Source organism: Plectrocnemia conspersa, unplaced genomic scaffold (assembly GCF_051122295.1).
Source record: "Plectrocnemia conspersa isolate PC_06_02 unplaced genomic scaffold, ASM5112229v1 ptg000005l, whole genome shotgun sequence".
Classification (NCBI taxonomy): Eukaryota; Metazoa; Arthropoda; class Insecta; order Trichoptera; family Polycentropodidae; genus Plectrocnemia; species Plectrocnemia conspersa.
The window spans coordinates 16,970,396-16,993,160 of record NW_028277169.1 but is presented as its reverse complement, the minus strand read 5'-3'; the positions used below and the strand labels follow the sequence as shown (position 1 = coordinate 16,993,160).

General features: G+C 29.7%; 2 protein-coding genes and 1 long non-coding RNA gene across 3 annotated transcripts in view; 1 reads left to right on the top strand and 2 right to left on the bottom strand.

Moving 5' to 3' along the window:
* Positions 1–4,445, bottom strand: part of toc (toucan) — a 117,225-nt gene extending 112,780 nt beyond the window's left edge. Inside the window, exon 1 of the mRNA XM_088186362.1 lies at positions 4,296–4,445. Coding sequence (XP_088042488.1) covers positions 4,296–4,304 — 9 coding nt within the window. The 5' untranslated portion in view covers positions 4,305–4,445. The remainder of the gene's footprint in view (positions 1–4,295) is intronic.
* Positions 4,446–6,255: 1,810 nt separating this feature from the next.
* On the top strand, positions 6,256–22,572 carry LOC148234972 (uncharacterized). The gene is made up of 2 exons (XR_015809681.1): positions 6,256–6,331; positions 22,316–22,572. It is a non-coding gene; the product is annotated as an uncharacterized LOC148234972 (long non-coding RNA).
* On the bottom strand, positions 8,386–22,572 carry Mad (mothers against decapentaplegic homolog 1). Its single transcript, XM_088186405.1, has 4 exons — positions 22,383–22,572; positions 11,608–11,736; positions 10,833–10,994; positions 8,386–10,762 (listed from the first exon to the last, which is right to left on the bottom strand). The coding sequence occupies exons 2-4, from the start codon at positions 11,719–11,721 to the stop codon at positions 9,695–9,697; spliced, it is 1,344 nt and encodes a 447-aa protein (XP_088042531.1). The 5' UTR covers positions 11,722–11,736; positions 22,383–22,572; the 3' UTR covers positions 8,386–9,694.
* Positions 22,573–22,765: the final 193 nt, after the last annotated feature.

Below are 22,765 nucleotides of genomic sequence, written 5' to 3'. Positions count from 1 at the left end.
AATTTAACACGTAACGCATAACATCCCATACTCCCACTTTACAAACGGTGACTAGACACATGCGTTAGATTGGCCGTCAAATTAATATTCTCACACACCTATCTCGAAACATGCGTTTGTTGAGTTGGCTCTTAATATTCTCAACGCAGTATAGCATAACAGTATTAGATATATAAGATAAGCATGCGCGTTAAAGTTTATTTACGCATTCAAGGTTTTGAGTTTGCAATATACAACATACAATTTCAATTGACTTACAAAGTATCACCGATTTTGCTATTTCCCTAAATTTGTAATGTGAGCCACAATTGGGCTTCAGGGAGAAACTTTTTACGGAGACTGCATTGCAGATAGTAATAAATGATTGGTTATTGGTCAAATATGTAAAGAAAAACAGTGAAGTTCATGGATTTCAAGAGAGCTTCTGAAATATAGAATATATGTATGAGATAGTGTTATTAAAAATATAAATTATTAAAAGTAAAAATAAATTATTACATTTTGAGACGGTGTACCGCAAGGATCCATAATAAGACCATTAATGTTTATAAAGTATATAACGTAAAAGAATAAATGTAAAATACACATTTTTGTATGTGTTTTATACTGTATTTTACTATTATATATTTGCTAATAAAAAATATTAAATTTATAAATTTGCTGATGATTATCGTTATACGATAATTTGGATTCATTGTGAGAATATGCTTCAGTAAATCGTTCAAGATTCAGCTATGATAAATGTCATGTTAGAAGTAGATTACCTTACGTTCTCAAAAGGGAACATCTACAAACGATTTAGCTTGAATTGGGCCATAAACAATATAGTCTCACTTAAATGCTGGTCACTAAATGAAGAATATGTATAGATACATTCATATTTTATACAGGAAGTTAGAGAATTTTGGTTTCGCTCATTTTATGTATCTTTATTATATATGAACATGTTTTTTCTCTGTATGTTTATGTCATTGAAAAATTAAAAAAAATAATAGCATAATACAAGTTTTATATTTTTATTTTCATTATATATTTTCCCCCTCGTAGCATATTTTTTACTCTTTTTTCAAGATTCATCATAATTTCTCAAGAAAACTTGTATCTATACCTCAGAAAATGGGCAAAATTATTTCGAATAATATATTACTTTTAGGTTCTGCACATGTATTGACAGATAAATTAATAAATTAACAATAAAAAATATGTTTTTATATGTATAGTTAATTAATCTGAATTATGAAATATTAAAAAATACTTTTACTGTTAACGTGATTAGGTAATTTCTAAAGAACTAGTTTAATTATCAAATATACACCTTTTCAAAGTATATATTATTATCCACATATTGCTTCTTTAGAAGAAAAATGCAAAATGCTAAATTCTTATTTATCGAGAATTTTTTAATTTTTCGAGAATTCTCATAAAATGTTTTTTAGTTAAAAATTTAATTGACATGAATATTTTTAACGATTTACAACTGCAATTGTGAAAACAAGTAGTAGTTTTAGATCCTCAAAATTCACAGCTTCGTTTAGAGCAGGTAGTTGAAGTAGGGACAGCGATTTTATGATCGATTCTAGGAATTATGAATAGCAAATATTTCATTTTAACTTTTCAGGATAATAAAATATAAAGAATGCAAGGATCAATGACTATGGGAGAAATTCGTTCGCCGGCTAAATGAAACATGAGTCAATGTAGTATTTTTTGCATCTGTAATTAAACATTAATCAAATATTTTAGTAAGAATAATAATAATACCTCATATAAGAATTTAAAATAAATTAATAAAGTAACATTTATAATATAAATTACATACATAAATATTAACCCTAATTGTTGAAAATATATATAAAGAGACATATACTGTAATAATATAAATACATACTGTATATTACATATATTTTCTCATATGTCCAAATTTCTCGAAAACTCTCGAAAAAATTTAATTAATTATTCATTTCTAGAAATAGAAAACATTAAAAATGATGAGCAAACTGTAATATTAGTGTAATAAATCACGTTTATTGCATTTCAGCTTTTTTTAAAGGCAGACAGAGCAATAAAATACATCTGGAGACAAATGTATTGTTCGGTCAAAGGAATCGGTATTGTCAAATGTGCATAATTTTAGACAGATATCCGTACGTTATGAGAATCGAAAAAACAATGAAATAGTTTAATAGTGTATGATGGGCTTATTCGGCAATAGCGTGTTAATAAAATGATGTTGTTAAATGCTACCTACTGACTGTAATTTCTGAACAGAATTTAGTAGAAAATCACTAGTAATTTTATAATAAAAGTCTAAATATATTAATTCTATATTTTTAAATATTAGACCTAAATTATAATTATATATTTTTGCTAATTGTATTTTTTACGATTAGCTAATAATTCATATAAAATACTAAATATGAGTCGTTCAAAACCAAAATTTGCTATCAGTTGTAACATATTATGTATATATAAAAAATATGGTAAAACCTTTTGATATCAAGTTTAGCCCAGATGAAAAACAATACATTTTTTTTATTTTTTTTTTAAAATATTTTCAAATACTAAATTCAGGGGAGTAAAACTATTTTTCCAAAAGTGGTCTGTTAGATCGCATCTTTGGCCAAATTGTAAAAGACGCGTAAAGAAAAAAAAACATAATTTACGAATATATAATTAAAATAATGCTATAGAGAAGAGGTGAGAGGTGTATTTAAGGTTTCAGTTTGATGATATTTTAAATATAAACAAGGCAAATATTATCATTTAAAGAACAACCTTGTCAAAAAGCAGATAAAGGTAAATTCAAATTGGTTGTAAGAAAACGCCTATAGGAATCAAAGTAAAAATGAGAAGTGGTAACAATGAAGATCTTAAATATCATAGATACTAATATAGATTTGCCTGAAATATTTTAAGAATCTATTTATGTGAAAACGCTGAAGATATAAGCATATTTTTTTGTTAGGTAATAATAAATTTTACTTTAATTTTAAAATATACGTTTGCATTATTTATACAATAGTTATTTTTAATTAACGTAATACTGCATAAATTATATCATTTTGTCTGATTCATTGTAATGTAAAAAATAGTAAGAATAAATATAAAATAATAGTTAAGAAAATATATTAATACTGAGATGCAAAACGAGATATTTAAAAATGTCAATGCTTATTATTTTATTAAACAATGAAAATATATTTTTTTTAATTTTCACATATATATAATATATTTATTTTAGCCAACAACAAATTAATAAATTCATTCACTTTATACATAAATATTATAATTAATTTATATTTAGATCTAATTAAGACGGACTTCATAAATATATCTAAAAAAAAAAGTTGTTTATATAGTTTATTTTACTTTTCAACCTCTCTTATACTAATCTCTACCGTTTGATAATCTTAACATAATATTTTTAGTTCTTTACGTGTGTGCATTTATTCCTCGTTATAAATAATTTAAAAAATATTTTAGCAATAATTTATTATCTTATTTAAATAAGAGGACTAATAGATTTATATGTAGCTCTTCCCCTTTACTAAACAATTTAATGCTTCTACTTCTTTATGAAATCGCACATTTTATTTGTATTTGAAATAAAATACATCTCATCCTTTTTTATCTAAATTTTAAATGTGGCCGAATAATACTATTATATAAATATTTATTTTTGCTTTCTTATATAAAAATCTTATTTTTAGTCTAAATAACCTCTTTTGCACTTGGACGACCCATGTATACAACCCAAATATTTATAGTAATTCTGTGTGTGATTCCAGCCAGATATACGTGTTTTTAACTTTTGCAAATTATTGCGAACCAACAGTTGGAGATCACTGGAAATTTTTAATAATAAAATACATTACATACAATTTGTAACTCCGAGCAAAGAACTGTCCGCACGTTCGATATCGATCTGCGAAATTAAATTACAAACGAGCGTATGTATTCGCAAGCGCGCATTTCAATTTAAATAGAATAAAAAGATGATGGTCGATCTTATTATTCTTGCGGTCTAGCACAAAAAAATAACAAGCGAGAGTTCGCGCATGCGCGCTTTTGTCTTCCGTCCAAAAATCCGGCGTGCGATTTTGACTTTGCGATATTATTGAGCACAATTTTACGTTATCAGTGACACAAACTAGACAGGTAAAGAATAAAGATATTGTTGCAAATAACGTTGGAACGAATTTATTCAGAATCGAATTCGACTCGCGAATTTTCGCGCGAAAAACGCAGGAAAACAGTGCGAAAAGCTGTAACTGGGTAATTTTAAGGCGCAGTACCTTGGCCATAGCGGATTCGAATGTTTGCGTTTTCACAGGGGTGTTTATTGTAGGGTTCGCGGTCGTGCGTTCAGCGGGGCGTCACGGTGTGCGGCCGCGCACGCGAGACTCGCGAACACGTCCATCCGCGCGCGTTCGCAATCAATAACTGCCCGATAAGGTAGCGATTCCCAGTGCGCATGCCGTAGTGGCGCACAAGGAAATTACACACTGGATAGCGACGGCGAACCTTTTACCGCAATTACACGAGCGTTCAAAAACCTATCAACTTAATACGGCGGTCGACCAACTTTTTGCTAATTTGATTTTTGAACGAAAAATTGCTTTTTCGACATATTTAATTTAATGGCAAAGAGACAAAACAAAAAAGGTTAAATGCTTCTGGGGTAAATAATGTATACATTTCGTAATATATGTATATATTTACACAGTTATGTTAAAGAACTGTGTAAATACATGTTATTATTTTATATAATGATTAATGACGTACGCTGGTCGCTAAAAATAAATTTCGTAGTATTATTCGTATTTTTCCAATTTTAGATCATACTTATACATTTTAACATGTACACTGAGTGTACATCACAGGAACACGTGGATTTTTGTACACAGTAAATGTAAAATTTGTCGCACGCGTGCAAACACATCTTTTCTCCCTTGCTGCAATAATTACTACAAAATTTAAAAAGCAACAAAAATGCTTGCCATGAAATTAAAATGTCAAAGTATATAGTTAAGAATACACCAGTGTTTATTTTTTTACCAGTGCATTGTTATTGTTATAAATATTAACAGAGTCTGTATACGGGTTCTTTAAGCAAAACAACTGCTCTATTTTTCGGCAGCCATGTCGTGCAAAGTTTTCGACAGCTTAAATGATATTGTTGGGAAAGTATTTAAATGGGTTTATCAGTGATAACGAATAACCTTCCATATTTTTTTTCTAGATATTGCTTTACTACCACTAATACTAACAAAAATCGTGACTTATGACTTACAATATTTTTTAAGACGACAATTTTATTTACTTCTTCTTAGCCTAAATATGTGAGGAGAAAGCATAATTGATCATTAATAAGTGTAAAATATTGACATTTAAACAATTTAGTCTTATGTGTAAGTTAGATTTCTAAGACAAAATTGACATCTTTCTTTTTCTGCTGAATTGAATAAATTTCTCACGCGTTCTACGCTTGATCTCTCTGAATTCCAATAATACATTATTTGCAATTATTAATGCATCGTTTTCGTGATTTAGATTGTGGCAAATTATTTAGCGTAATAGCGTTTTCTATTTCAATCTTTTCCGGCTACACTAAAAATTAAATGCTTTACATACGCAAAACAACGTCTACAAAAACTGTTTTAGAAACTGATATTTTAATCGCTAATGACTTGTAACTTGTAACCATCCCTGTTTTATTTCTTTATGACCCTAGATAATAAGCTCCCTTCCCTTCCTGCGATATGATACGCATTGATTATTCGAGGGTTGAAAATTGTTACGCTTCCCGAACGTTCTAGTACACACGTTTACTTTTTACCCTTTAAATATACTTTTTTCAATTAAAGCTAGGGTACGACGTTAGCAAAAACGGTTGGCAACCGCTCAAAATAGGTTTTCGTGCTGCAACGTTACGGTGGTAAACAATCGCGACTGCGTTTTTTATGCGACACATGATAGCCGCACTTGCTGTCTGTGGGATTCGTTTTGTTGTGTTCAGGGCTGCCAAACGTTTCGCTACCCATAGAACAAGTTGATCGAAACATATTGGCACCATTAGTTTATTTAGCTCCCAACTCTCATATCCAACAATTACTCAAACTTTTTTTAGGCCAACATGGGCCAACATTTTAATTTATTATCTATATTTTTATGTGTATCTGGCAGCCCTGGTTGTGTTTCATCATGGAACGGAAGATAGTTATGTAATTTCATTTATTTATCGGTTCGTCAAGCTCGACGGACATCCATAAACTGACCTGTTTAGAAAATTTCACCATGCACCTGTCATACAGGACCGTCTTTTGCTAATGTGAGTGACGGGGTAAAACTTATGTTTATTGCTATACGAGGGAGATTTTAAACTTCGCGGTTTAACACAGGGAAAGTAGCACTAGATGCACAATATTTTTTGAGAGGTTATGCGTAGTATTATTAGTGCCTGCACAATTTTACGTCGAAAATTAGCTATTCATATATGATAGTGGAGTTTTAATGTAAATGCACAAATAGCTTTTTGGCGGACTGTAGCAATTACACACAAATCGAACTGCTGCAATAGTATTTTTATTAAAAGTTGATAATCGTTAGCATGTTTGTTATTAAAATATAATATATGCGAGTGAACGGTGGACGAGACACTACCGTCCGTTGTCTTCCTGTCGAGGTCCACCAAAATAAAGCCCTACCTCCGCCTCGGTCACATCAGTGTTACCAGAGTATGTGTATTTTATAACCAAATTCAGGGGGTAGGCCAAGTGCTCCTTCCTGCCCCGCCCCCCATACTATATGACGTCCCTGTTTAGAATCCTCGTCAAAAGCAATAAAATCGTGTCGTCTCTGTGGAAACGTTTGGTTATCTAGCGTTCAAATTAATACTTTTTATAACAATATTACGACTTACAATAAGTGAGAATCGAATAAAGATAGTGCAAAAAGCAATTATCACTTCTCAGAAGTCAAAAATCCACGTCTAAAGCAATAAAATCGTTATTATCGTATTTTAGAATTGACCTAATTAAAGTTCTAAAACTGTAATTAATTTCAGAACTATGATTAGGTTTAGTTAGGTTTGGTTAATTCGTGTAGATTAGGTTTGGGTTTGACAGCAAATGTACGTTTCGCAACAGGCAAATTGAGTTTCATAGACATTTTAAAGCAGAATTGTGAAATTGTATTAGATTTTTCATATTTCACCTAAAAATATACATTCACTGTAACATTTATACATCGTATGTAAATAAATAATAATATATATGTAAATTTATATATTCCTACGTATGGAAAAGTTGAAATCATATAATTTTACTAGCACCTGCCAAATAAATTATATTTTCACTGGTAAAAATATATGTGCTATATACCTACGGGTAAAAATGTATTCCTACATGATTTTATGGAAATGACACATATAAAAATGAATTAATGATAGTTTTAGCCAGATAGTAATATCCTCTTTTTTATATTTATAATCACAGTCAATGAGGTACAATATCCTCATAAGTTAATCAAAAGAAGTTATACTGTAAAATGTTATTGCAGGAATGTTTTTGTTGAAAGTGGAATAAGTCCACTCATAACAATCATAATTGATAAGTTTAATGCATTAAATATCCCTAATTCGCCATAATTACTTCACTGTGCTAAATATAAAGGAGAAATAATATGTTAATATTATTAGTAATTTTAATGAAGCAATTTACTTTTCATTATAATATAACTGCAATAATTTCTTAATAAACTAATATTATTCGTTTGCTTACATGTCTTTATTTTAATTATTATTTTTTACATTAAAAAATACATTTTAGAAAAGCCAATTTCAATTAAAATTGCTATTGTTACATTTTTATAATATGCAATTATTGAAAGTGGTATAAGTAGCTAAAAAATCGTTTCATTTCTTTAAAAATATTATTGCATAAAAAATTGAACAGGTTTATAGTTTTAAAAATACTACCCAAATTGATTAAGGATAGGTTGACACAAACCCTTGAATATATCAATGGACTCATACCACTTTTAAAAACAACGGCTCAATTAATAGCTAACATAGGACATAAATAATGTACACAATATCTGAATACTGCCATCGTTATAAGCTACCTAAAATTAGATTTAGACCCTGAAGGGCACTTAAATTTTTTTCATACAAATTTCCAGACACCATTCATATTTTCACCATTATCGTAGGATTTGTCTCGATAATCATTCAAGTCAAGTTAGGATCAAGTACTTCAAACAAATTAAGCCCAATATTTTTGTCTTTTTGATTTTGGCATAGTTCCACAATCCTTATTATTAATGTCATTGTTATAAATTACTCGTTTTACTTGGATTAATTTGATAAATAAATACACATATTAATTTGTTTTAATATTTAATTTGTCGAAATCATAACAATGGCGTGGAAATCTTTTAAAAATATAATATGCAAACATTTCATATAAAGGGGATGGGGTGTAAAAATTAAAAACCAACAAAAATATTATTTATAATGTTCTTATTTAACATTTTAAGCTTCCATAAAAAAATTACAATATGCAATTGTATATATATGTATATATATAAAGTAAATAAAAATATGTAGATGAATATTCATGGCATGTATTTATGGCTCCATTCAATATATGTTACACTTAAACTAAGAGCCTCGAAAAATAGTCAACTATAAAAATTCTGCAGTTACAATCTTTTTGACTACTTACTATAAGGCTTACATGTGTCCACATAATTCAACGGCATAACATATATTAGAAAAATGTATAATAATTATTTATCTTTGATGCAATTATCACATGCACAAAAATGTTATACCTTTTTAATCTAAAATATGACCAGGCGGTCGATCGATCGCACATTGACAATTATCCAACAAATTCATCTAATAAAAAAGATAAGGCAGCAAACGACCACCAAAACGTTACACAAGGCAAACACACCTCCGTAGTACAAACAAATTAAAAACAGATCAACAAATTTTGTAAAAATTCTATGCATTTCAAACACAGCGCGTGCGAAAAATAACGCACGCATTTAATTGTATACTTATCTCGGTGGCATATATGGTATTTATTTTTTTAATTAATAATAATCTTAATTTCAACAATATAGTGATTCGAGTTGCATATAACGGTAAAAATATTAAGATACTGCATAAGTTCTCTCCCCTTTGTTTAAATAAACTTAATTAAAACATAGTTTACATATTTTCTATAATACATGTAGGATTGCTTAGAACAAGATCCAATGTACTATTTACACAAAGCATATTTTTGTCTTAATCATATTTGAGATGAGAGATCAGTGCCATTTAATTGTGTAATTGAGCAATACAGCAGATGATGGAAATTATTTCTCATGACATTAACTGATAAAAAATTCGTTAAAAGTTCATATTATAATAATAAATAGAACCGAGCGAGAAAAATATACAATAATTTATTTGTCATTATTGAGTAAGAGGCACATAGTATTCTATCAAGATAACAGAACTTCCATTGACAAATTTTCAATATCCACCTTGTAAAACTTGTTGAATTAGTTTGATTACTATCAATATAACTAACAGTAACATAAAATCATGGAAAATTTGTAAACTTTGTTTATATATAAAAAAAAGTTCATGTGTAAATAACTTATGCAGTAAACCAATATATAAAAAAAATAGTAACATTCATGAAACGGAACTAATGGCGTTGTGCGGAGAGCCCATCTGCGTGAGTACTTTATCAAGCCATTGCAGCGGTCCGTGCAGATGGATCTCTATCCAACAAGGAGTAGAAGTCACATCTTGACGGTGGTACTCCGCCCCCCATCCTTTGACGAACGACATCCTAATAGTGCACATCTTCGTCAGCTCGTACACGGCTTCGAATCCATGATTGACGCTCTGACTCAACAGCTGAGCGAACTCTTGGTTGTTGAATATCTTCAGCGAGCATGCAGGAGGAATCTTGCAAACGGTCGACGGATGGAACATATGGTGGTGATTGCAGTTGCGACTCTGTACGAAGATCGCCGAGTCGGAAAGGCACTCTGCGTATACCTCGCCGCCGACGTAATACAAGTGAACGCCCTTGCCGATGTGACGCCGAGTATTTTCAATTGTACTATTGCGATTCACGTTGCTCAACTGACCGAGGCAAAAACGATCACTGTTATTTGACGGGTTGGTGAAACCGTCGACAATCACAGAATGGGAATTGCAATGAAATACTTCGCCGACGCGACAGTTTAGTTCGTAATATGCGATCGACGCCCAGTACGGCGGCTCTTGATAGCTGACGGGAGCGACTTCACCGGGACCGTCGGCGTCGTCGGGGGCAGCCGGCGGACTATACGCCGGGGGAGGAGTCTCGGCTAGAGCGCCGAAGGGACTGACGGGGCTCGGCGATGAGCCGGCCGGGGAGGACGCGCCCGACATAGAGACAGACGGCGACGACAGATTGAATCCGGATCCAGAATAGCTAACATTGTGAGGCATAGTGGGCTCAGCCACTTGTTGAAAAGGCAACAGGGAATGCCCGGGGGCAAACTCTGAATGACGAGGCACTAAAACTGGGGGTAGCACTGGACTCTCTACTCGTTTGTAATGATAAGGATTGATGCACACTTCTTTCTGTTTAGCACTAAATGGATATTGACACAGCTCAAGTGGCTTCAGCTCGTGGTGGCTTTGGAGATCCGGCCATCGCCAGACTCTACAGTAAATAACATGCGGCAATCCTTTTCGGTGAGAGACCTAAAACATAAACAATCATTTTAACGAGGCGTTATTTTAAGAATATCATAAATAGGTATAATTTTCATACTTGTAATCGTCCATCTAGAGATCTGGGAATGGTAACACATTTAGATGGAGTTCCTGGACAAGACAACGCCCGTTCCAGTTCTTCAATGGCACCTTTCCTTTTTTTTAATTTTTTAACCAAACTATCAACAGCCTTTTCAGCCCATTTTTCTTCTTCATCGCCCTATATTGCAATATAAATAAAATATTTTTTTCTTTAAAAAGCGTAACATAAAAAAGGCAGATGTCACATGAAAATAGACAAAAAGTAAAACAGCATATAATATTAAAATCAGTCTTGTTTAGATTACCACAGACTACAAACAAACTTTTTTCTCTTTTCTATAATATATTGAAAACAATTTTAGTAGATATTAGCAAAGATATAACCACCGAATTGAAAGCAGTTTCTTTAAACCGTTTCGTTAACTATATTCGAAAACCTTAAAACCTTACAATACGTGTAAATGCAGATTGCCATTATTTTATTTTACCAATCCCGGAAGTAATTTGCCACATCTCAAATGTCAAGATTTTAATATTATTTAGATACAAAAAATATTCTACTACTTCATTTTATAACGGCAATACAGAACAATTTTGAAAGAAAACTTTTAGCAAAATAAAACATCTGTTAGTCATTTATAGTATTTCACTTTCAAGAGTAAGCACATAAAAACAATATACAATGTGTGATTATCACATGCTCTTAAAATTCGGGTTGAAATATTGTTTTTTTTTTGTATATCTGACTCTTGAAAGTGAACAGAATATAGATCTAAGCTAAGTTTGTTTACCTGTTTCCAGCCCAGTAATTTCTTCACAGCGGGACTTGTGAATGAAAATAAGCTATTAAGGCTGGACATAGGTCCACTGCTGGAGGACTCGACATCATCCGTATCCATATCCATTGATGCGGTTGTATTCTATAAGCAAAAAATGTATTTAAAATAACGACTTCTTATTTATAAGGTTAGATATATAGTATGAAGCAAATTAAGAGTTAAAGAAACCTTCATAAACGTATTGATTAACCTTAAAACCATATATGTATTTATGCTTATAAACTTGAATCGAGTAATTGTGCAATACAGATTGACCTTCATGCATTTTTCTCCCTTATAGATAAACAATTTTTTTGTTTACAACTTCATTATTATACTACATGAAATACAGGTAACCTTAGGTATGTATACTTATAATCATAATCCTTCTTTTGTAAAAAAAATAGTCAACAAAATAGGTATAGTCCAGAGATAATACAAATACACAATATGCAACTATAACAAGTTAAATTCATTACATTATTCTTTTAAATACAACAATAATAATAATTTAATTATAAAACTAAACATTAAAATTGTATCGATATTGTCGGTTAATATTTATTTCGAAACAAGTTATTCTGTCTACAAATATTTATTTTTCCGCATTTCCTCGTTAGCTCAAATATAAATCTAATATTTTTTTCCCTTTCATTAGCAGCTAAGGGATTCTTAATTCGCAATGAATCGAAACACTATACCAATAACAAAATTGCTAAAATGGCTTGGATTATTTAGCACTCTTTTATTGTAAAAATATATATTTAAAGGAATATTTAACCGTTTGGCCGCTAAACAATGATACATTGTTTTTCTTTAAAAAATCAAAAAAATGCTTCACGTGTGAGATTTTATGTAGTTATCATTTATTAGTTTATGTAGTTATTCATAATTTGACACATTGTTGAAATCGTGACGGGCAACATACTGTACTATGAGAATTGTGAAGTGATTTATAGCTGGTATTGTATTTATTCAGTGTGATTTTAGCAATTAGATAATTTGGACTAAGGGAATCCTTTGGACTGAGGAATTACAAATTGTAATCCATTATTATGGTTTGATGATCCCGGGATGCTGTGATCATTTCCATAGAAGTCCAGGAGGTTCAGAATAAAAATCAAATCTCTATCAGATAATTATATTATTTAGGATCAGATCAAATTTTATTTTATTTTTTAGATTAAATTAATACCATCGTGGCCTAACAGGTTACCCCAATTAGCCACGATGGTCGAAAACAAATTTTAAATTTACAAAACAAAAAAAAACGTATATATCTTATATCTTATATATAATTGTTCTAATCCGCTTCCGCCGTCGCTTCCGGACGCGCATAACTTTAAACGAAACATTCTCCGTTCAATTATCTACTCTGTAAATCGTATCGCTTTGTATTAACGGTGTGTAACAATACACGTAAACAAAGGAAATATATTTAATTATAATAATAAATAATAATAAAAATTAAAATTGAATTTGTTCCGATTGATTTTCGAGCCGCCGGTAATGCGTTCTGTTGTTTCGACCAATCAAAAATAAGCATTCAAATATTCAAATAGCGTCGACCAATGAAAAATAAGCATTCAAATTCAAATAGATAGTACCGTGACAACACTTTTAAATAATTATTATTTAATAATAAAATTTTGCTACGCGACAATAATTTTCATTAATTCGTCATTTGACTGAATAAAAATTAAATATATACATAATGTGTTGAGGATTAGAAGAATACATTGATTAAACTAGATAAACAATCATAAAATAATCTTCGTAATGAAATTTTCAAATTTTGAATTCCCGGCGACGGGCTCCGAGGCCTAAAAGTGAGTTTTTGCTTTTATAAATAATCGGATTGCAAATTAACTAGGTGTGTTATATAACTATGAAAATTAAATATATACATAATGTGTTTAGGATAAGAAGAATACATTGATTAAATTAGATAAACAATCATAAAACAATCTTTGTAATGAAATCTTCAAATTTTGAAATCCCGTCGCCGGGCTCCGAGGCCGAAAAGTGAGTTTTTATAATAATATCACATAAACATTATCATTGCTTTCCGATTTTATACACATATACGTTAGATTTTAAGAATTTTAAATTAACCAGTTATGTTTTAAACATGAACGTGTAATATATCCTTAGTATGTGAGGATTGAAAGTTAATGTCGATCAAATCGGCGCTGTCGGACAGCTTATAAATGTGTAGTTTCTTGGATGTTATCTAATAAACGACATTTTACAATGATTATAAATATGTGATTGCATACCTGGAATAATCGATAGCCAAAATATCTAAGAGTGGGTTATTTTTAATTCCGATGTGGCAAAATATGTACAATTTTTGTTCTGTGCCATCATTCCTCTTTCTGAATAGCCAAATTTAAGATATTCAGTTACATCAAACTTATGTAGTATGTTCTTTATAAAAAGATAATACTTGCTGACAGTGACTTCAACACGAGAAGATTAACTCTTTGTTTATATATACCAATTCTACGTTGTAGCCATATAGGTCATCAAATTGTTCCATCATTGCTTCTGAAAAATAATTAAAAAACAATAAGACTCCTATCAAGAGTAAACATTGAACACATTATTACTACTAATATAATCCATAAATTAAATTTAAACGACAACCAAAGAACACAATTGATGGATGTACTGTAGAGGATTAAACACGTAGATTGGCATCTTTTCATCTTCTACAAAATTGTCACAATATGTCATATATTTTTTATTATTACTAGCATTGTAATATGTTTAATTAACTTCGGTATGTATACCTTTAATTGCCAAATCACCGCTGTTTGTCTTTTAATATTAGATCCTGGAAAGTCAATAGTAATTTTGTTAGAATAACCGTGTTATATTATTCATTTATAACTAAACACTTACTGGCACACCCGCAATTTATAGTTTTGTCTATAATTTCAAATGCTGCATCACTTGAATCATCTTCAATTGTCACTTTGTAACAAAAATCCCGCGATTATAACATATTTCTTGCCAGATCTGACAGAAGAACTGTCAAAGCAAATTTGGGAAGTCCCGCGCTTGAGAACGAACTAAATTGATTTTAACGAGCGAAATTGATTTTAACGAGCGAAATTTATTTTAACGATTTAAATTGTATAAAATTTATTAAAATATGTATAAAAATCATCAAATACAAAAAAAAATGTTTTTTAAAATATTTTTTTAGTTTATAGATTTAAAATATAATATAAATAATGTGGATATGTATTAGCTTCTCTATACAGAAAAAATATGTACCTAAATTTTGGCGAACGTTGGCAATTTAAAGTTTTAGTTTTTAGAGAATTTTTAAAACTTTGCTTTAAAAAGTATTTTAAACAAAAAGGGGCAAAGTTTCAAAATAAGTACTATTCATTACCAACCAACTACTAAGCGCACAGTATTGCAAAAATCCATCTTACTGACGCCTTTGAAACTAAACTACACAAAAATGTATAACACTAATTTAAATATTTTTTAAATTAAAAGTTTCAGAATAAAATTTCAACATTAATTTTTTTCAACATTAAAAATATTTTTTATTTTATTATGGATTTTAAATATTAATCATTTATTATAGATTTTAAATATCATTAGTTCATTATTAATTTTAAATATAGTGAAAACTTTTTACACTCATTAATTATTAAAATATATAATGCTGCGCAGAAAAACATTTACTTTAAAAAATATGTAAATCAAAATATTTTTTAATCAAAAAAGACAAAGGTTTCAAAATTATTAATATTTTTAAAACGCACAAATGTAATTAAAAACTGACTTTTATATTTACACATAAAACATAGAAATATTTTTTTTAAATTATAAAGTAACTTATGATGTCACCAAAAAACTTTTTTATTACGAAAATTTAAATTTATGATATAATTGTGTTATGCAGCGTTAAAACTGGCACTCAAACACATAAAATACCCTAAAACACAATCAATGACTTATAATCACTCACATTGCACTAACTATATATGATCGATTGTGTTGTAGCGTTAGTAAGGTGTAACAAAATATTTTTTCATATCAGTAATATTTTTGAGCGGATGTGTAACTGATGCTATTTATTATTATTATTATTTATTAAACTGTAAACCTACTTTTAAATGATACAAAATGTTACGTTTTAATATTATTTTTTATGTTGAAAACATTTTGATATTTTTTGTTTCAATAATATTTAGTAAAGTTACAAACCTATTTTAAAAAATATTACAACGAAATCTCTTTGTAACGAATACCGAAATAACAAAATTCCCAGTATAACGAATCTTTAATTTGTCCCCGAAAAACTTGCATACAAAATGTTTTCATTATAACGAAGACTGATCTCAGTATAACGAAATATTTTGATCCGAATTTAAGAATGACGTTGCAACTTTACACAATATTTCTCCAAATTCAGTTCATTCTTGACGTGGTGTGTGACAGATGTGTTCAAAAGCGACATTACAGGTGTTTCGCTGACCCTCAAACTTTTTTTATAAAACATTTTTTTCACAAATTTTATTGTTTCATACGGTATCCTTAAAAATGGGCAAAAAACTATCTGTCAACCTTATAAGAGGTTATTTCGATGTTGTAGTAATGTGATAATTAAAAATAAAATATATCATCTTCCTTACGTTCAATATAACGAATTTTCAGTATACCAAAATTTATTCATTGGTTCCGTGAGCTTCGCTGTATTGAAATTTAATAGTACAATTTTTAATTTATTATTATCTAGCCAAGTTTTAAACCTATTCATAAATGATATACAATATTTAGATTTATCATTAAATATCTAAGTTTCAATATAACGATAAAATCTAACGTTGTAAATCTAATAAATAATATAAAATGTTTTCTTCTGGAAATACTTAGTCAAGTTGTAAACCTATTTTCAAATGAATTGAAAATGTTAAGTACTTTTTTATAGATTGAACTATTTTGTCTATCATTGAAAATCCTAAATAGTAATGTCCAATTTGAACCATTAAATTTTAAAAAATGTTTAAAAAAATCAGAACGAAGCAAAAATTATATTTAAAACCCAAAAAGTTGAGGGTCCGGTATTCGCACACTCGCTAGCTATCGGTACCTCACGATAGTGAGGTACCGACAGCTAGTCTTATATATAATTGTTCTAAGCCGTCGCTTCCGGACGCGCATAACTTTAAACGAAACATTCTCCGTTCAAATCTATACTCTGTAAATGGTATCGCTTTGTATGAACGGTGTGTAACAATACACGTAAACAAAGGAATTATTAATAATATATAATAATAAAAATAAAAATTGAATTTGCTCCGATTGATTTTCGAGCCGCCGGCAATGTGTTCTGTTGTTTCGACCAATCAAAAATAAGCATTCAAATATTCAAATAGCTTCGACCAATGAAAAATAAGCATTCAAATTCAAATAGACAGTACCGTGACAACGCTTTTATTTAATAATAAAATTTTGCTACGCGACAATAATTTTCATTAATTCGTCATTTGACTGAATATAAATAATCGGATTGCAAATTAACTAGGTGTGTTATAACTATGTTAACTTAAATATATACATAATGTGTTGAGGATTAGAAGAATACATTGATTAAACTAGATAAACAATCTTCGTAATAAAATCTTCAAATTTTGAATTCCCGGCGACGGGCTCCGAGGCCGAAAAGTGAGTTTTTCCTTTTATAAATAATCAGATTGCAATTTAACTAGGTGTGTTATGACTATGAAAATTAAATATATACATAATGTGTATAGGATAAAAAGAATACATTGATTAAATTAGATAAAGAATGATAAAACTATCTTCGTAACGAAATCTTCAATTTTGAATTCCCGTCACCGGGCTCCGAGGCCGAAAAATGAGTTTTTCCTTTTACAATACATAAAAATGATCGTTGTTTCTGATTTAATGCACATATTCGTCAGATTTTACGAATTGCAAATAAATCCTTAGTATGTATGAGGATTGAAAGTTAATGTCGATCAAATCGGCGCTGTCGGAACGCTATATCAGCCAACGAACAGCTTATAAATGTGTAGTTTCTTGGATGTTATCTAATAAACAACATTTTACAATGATTATAAATATGTGATTGCATACCTGGAATAATCGATAGCCAAAATATCTAAGAGTGGGTTATTTTTAATTCCGATGTGGCAAAATATGTGCAATTTTTGTTCTGTGCCTTTATTCCTCTTTCGGAATAGCCAAATTCAAGATATTCAGTTACATCAAACTTATGTAGTATGTTCTTTATAAAAAGATAATACTTGCTGACAGTGACTTCAACATGAGAAGATTCACTCTTTGTTTATATATACCAATTCTACGTTATAGGCATATAGGTCATCAAATTGCTCCATCATTGCTTCTGAAAAGTAATTAAAAAACAATAAGAGTAAACATTAAACACATTATTACTACTAATATAATCCATAAATTAAATTTGAACGATAACCGAAGAACAAAATTAACGGAAATTACTGTAGAGGATTAAACACGTAGATTGACATATCTTCATCTTCTTCAAAATAGTCGCAATATGTCATACATTAATTGTTTGCCATACGTAAATGTTATTAGATCTCTCATTGATTCTGGAAATTGACTGTAAACGATACTATATATGGGTAAAAAGTAACTTTTTGTTTACACTAATATGAGATTTTTCATTATTACTACCATTGTAATATGTTTAATTAACTTTGGCATGTATATCTTAAATTGCCAAATCACTGCTGTTTGTCGTTTAATATTAGATCCTAGAAAGTCAATAGTAATTTTGTTAGAATAACCGTGATATAGTATTCATATAACCAAACACTTACTGGCACTCATAATTTATATTTCGATATAGTCTATAATTCCAATGGTAAATCACTTTGAATCATCTTCAATTGTAACTTAGTAAGAAAAATGCTTTGTTTAATTAACATATTTTACTGTTTATTGAATCGCACTAAGCTGTATCCCGGCGCGCGCTTGACTGATGACAGAACTGTCAAATGTAAGCAACTGAGGGGATATCCCGATACATGATCGGGATATCACCGCGCGCTTAAGAACGAACTACGAAATTGATTTTAACGATTTAAATTGTAAAACACTTATCAATATATGTTTAAAAATCATCAAATTCTAAAAAAAATATTTTTTAAAATATTTTTAGTTTATACGGTATTTAAAATATAATATAAATAATGTGGATTTTTATTAGCTTCTCTTAACAAAAAAAAATATGTACTTGAATTTTGGCGAACGTTGACAATTTAAATTAATAGTTTTTGAAGAATTTTTAAAATTTCGCTTGAAAAAACATTTTAAAAAAAAGGGGGAAAATTTCAAAATAAGTACTATTCATTACCAACCAACTACTAAACACATAGTGTTGCAAAAATCTCTCTTACTGACCCCTTTGAAAGGAAACTACACAAAATTGTAAAATATTTTATAACTAATTTAATTTTTTTAACTTATTTAAATATTTTTTAAATTATAAAGTTTTAGAATAAATTTTCAAGATTTATTCAAAATATTTTTTTCAACCTTAAAAATATTTTTTATTTTATTATGGATTTTAAATATTCTTAATTTATTATAGATTTTAAATATGTTTAGTTTATTATTAATTTTAAATAATGTGAAAATTTTTTGCACTGATTAATTATTAAAATTAATAATGCTGCGCAGATAAATCATTTACTTTAAAAAATATATAAATATAAATATTTTTTAATAAAAATTGACAAAGGTCTCAAAATTATTATTATTTTTAAAGCGCACTTTTGGTCTAAAGTAACAGATTAAGTGCTTGATATTTTCAGTTTATTATTTCTTTCTAATTGGCTTTTATATTTACACATAAAACATATAAACAACTTTTTTAAATTATAAATCAACTTATGGTGTAACTAAAAAAAGTTCTTATTGCTAAGATTTAAATTTATGATAAAATTGTGTTATATGCAATTTATTCATTGGTTCCGTAAGCTTCGCTGTATTGAGATTTCACTGTACAATTTTTAATTTATTAATATCTAGCCAAGTTCTAAACCTATTTATAAATGATATGCAATATTTAGATTTATCATTAAATATCTAATTTTCAAATATAACGATAAAATTTAACGTTTCAAATCTAATAAATAATATAAAATGTTTTCTTCTGGAAATATTTAGTCAAGTTGTAAACCTATTTTCAAATGAATTGAAAATGTTAGTAGTTTTTTATAGATTTAACCATTTTGTCTATTATTGAAAATCCTAAATAATAATGTCCAATTTGAACCATTAATTTTTTTTTAAATATTTAAAAAAATCAGAACGAAGCAAAAATTATATTTAAAACCCAAAAAGTTGAGGGTCCGGTATACGCACACTCGCTAGCTTTCGGTACCTCACGATAGTGAGGTACCGACAGCTAGTATATACATAAATGGAACAGTACTTGAAAATAGTTGGAATAAAAATAGCATACTGTCAGATTAAAAATATAGGACGATCAGAATTAAAATATAGGACGATCAAATTTAAGAATTAAAATAATGAATAGTCATATTTAAAATTATTCAGTCAGAATAAATAGCAAATGGTTAAAATAAAAATAGCATGCGGCCAGAATAAAAATATAGGATGATCAGAATTAAAAGTCATACCTTGATTTGTGCGGTAGATAGATTCCGCAAAACTTCAGGATTAAGAACTCTATACAAAATTGGAAGATAGGTTATAAAAAATTTGCTTAAAGCGAACACATACAATTATATACGTACATGTATATTCTCGTATATCAATACAAAAAATGTCAGTGTGGTAAAAATATGATTCATTATTACTTTACAATAACAATAGGCACTAGAAAATATTACTTAACAATTTTTTATAATATGTACATAACTTAAAACGGGATAAAAAATTGAATAATTCTCTGTATTCTAATCTAACCTGTTGTTCCCTTAGAATTGTTTAACAATCATTATTATCGGTCACTAAATTTCTTGATACTGCCCACAAATGATTTTTAAATCTTGCTGAAATTTAACAGCATATTCTTGACCGCGTAAAACAATACAAAAATTAAAAATTATCATGGCCCTATATTTATTTGTATTGTATGTTAGTGTTGGCTTAGTGTGAATGTTTTTGTACTTAATATTTTTTTGATGCTTTTCTATAAGACAATTAGCACGCATTGCTGGTTTTTCTGGACAATGTGAACAACATGTTGATACATATATGAACAAAATGATAATCACTATTGTAAATATTTTTATTTAAACGACTATATATTTATTAAATTAAATATTATACATATATCAAATCCTGTATTAATTTTTTTTATAAAATAATAAATTACCATGCTATTTACTTTGGCCTCTAGATTTTCGAGCAATCAATGTACGCATGGCAGTCAAAGTGTTAAAATTCTGGACCAAAAAATACGAGCCGTTTAAAAATACTGTAGACCACTAAAGTCGTAGGCATAATGCAATTTGATTATCGATTAGAGTGCAAGTTTAAATTTTGACATATTTTAGTCTGTCCTTAGTAACAATATTTTGTACTACAAATAAAATAAATAATAAATTACATTAACTATTCAAATTAAACTGTAATTTGCAGAACTGTATTTTATTAAGCATTTAGAATGTGATTAAAGAATCATTAGAGTTGACAGAAAGGATATATATTATTTGGTTGCACGCAGTTGGAACATAATTGCAGTTTTTGTATCTCGAATCGTTTACTTTTGATTTTTTTCAATGAAAAATATAATGAAAATATTACATGGTGAAGATAACTGCACATTTGAGTTGATAACGACCAAGTGAATGCGTTAATTGAATCAGATCCATGCACAACAATTCGAGAGCTAGTACAAAAGTTAGGCAGTGTAATTCCACGTTCTGAAATAATTAAAACAGCTAAAAGAAAGCTTGAGAAATGGGTGCCACACAAACTGAACAAAAGTTTGTTCCGTGCTTCTTATACACAAAAGAAACGATCAATTGCTCGATTGGATTGTAACGTGCCGCATGATCTGCACATTACAATGTGATCCATTTTATTTTCATCACTATTTTTTGAATTCACTAAGAAATGCAACATTTGGTCAAACAAATGGTCTAAATTTTTGCACAACAATGCACAACTGCACACTGCACGATTGACCCTCAAACGAGTTGGACTGTGTGAAATATTGCCCCATTCACAGACCATCACTTGTTAAAGCATTTGAACAACTTAAGTCGAAGAGTAAGATTTTCATCTAGCAAAAGCTGCTACCAAAATTGGAGCTCCAATTATACTACTTGATAACGCTTATTAAATCAATTTTCATTTTATTAGTACCGACAAGCGTGCCTTTTAACTTTAAAATATTGTAATTTTCAGTAATGTACTGAGCATTGTAGTTTTTACATCCCAACTTATAATTTGAAAGCATTGAGTAAATAATAAATGATTTAGGAACTAATCTTCCGTTTTAGGACATTAAAAAGTTAACGGAAACAAATGAATTAGATAACAAATCGCATTGTTATGCAAAAGTTGGTTGCTTTGTTTGCTTTTCCCATATAAACAATCGTTTCTGTCGAATTTGACAATTGCAATTATATATCGTTTTGATATATTTTGTTTTATTCTATTGAAGATTTGTGAAAAAGCGCGAGAGGATATCGAAACGAAAGCATAGTCGGCGAGCGAAGTAAAGATAGTACCTGCGCTGGGCGCCGGGCGTCGCTCGAAGGGCTCGGTGCAGAAGGGCGGGGGCATGGACCGCCGCGGCGACTGTTCGGCTAGGGGCGAAGGCGAAGAGCTACGGGCGGCGCTAAAGGGGCGCCGATGAGACAGCGCTGCCGGCCGCGGACGGGTGTTGGCGCGCGCCCGCGTTGGCACCACTGACCGATTGCCGCGAGGTTGTCGACCCTGCCGGCCCCAAACCATCGATCCGGACGCCGCGTGGCCATGACCGCGACCACGCTATCTTATCCGTTCGTTACAAATTTATGAAAATATTTATACTTAAAATTAAAATAGTACCTGAACATAAGAATATTAAAATATAATTTAAAGATGAAAAAATATACATTTTATAGTATTT

Bases quoted from the DNA above. Each gene is read 5' to 3' on its own strand.
- Mad (XM_088186405.1), bottom strand. From the start codon at position 11,721: ATGGATATGGATACGGATGATGTCGAGTCCTCCAGCAGTGGACCTATG. The intron at 10,995-11,607 runs GTAAACAAACTT...ATTGCAATATAG, and splicing joins AATTACTGGGCTGGAAACAG to GGCGATGAAGAAGAAAAATG. The intron at 10,763-10,832 runs GTATGAAAATTA...TTTATGTTTTAG, and splicing joins CTCTAGATGGACGATTACAA to GTCTCTCACCGAAAAGGATT.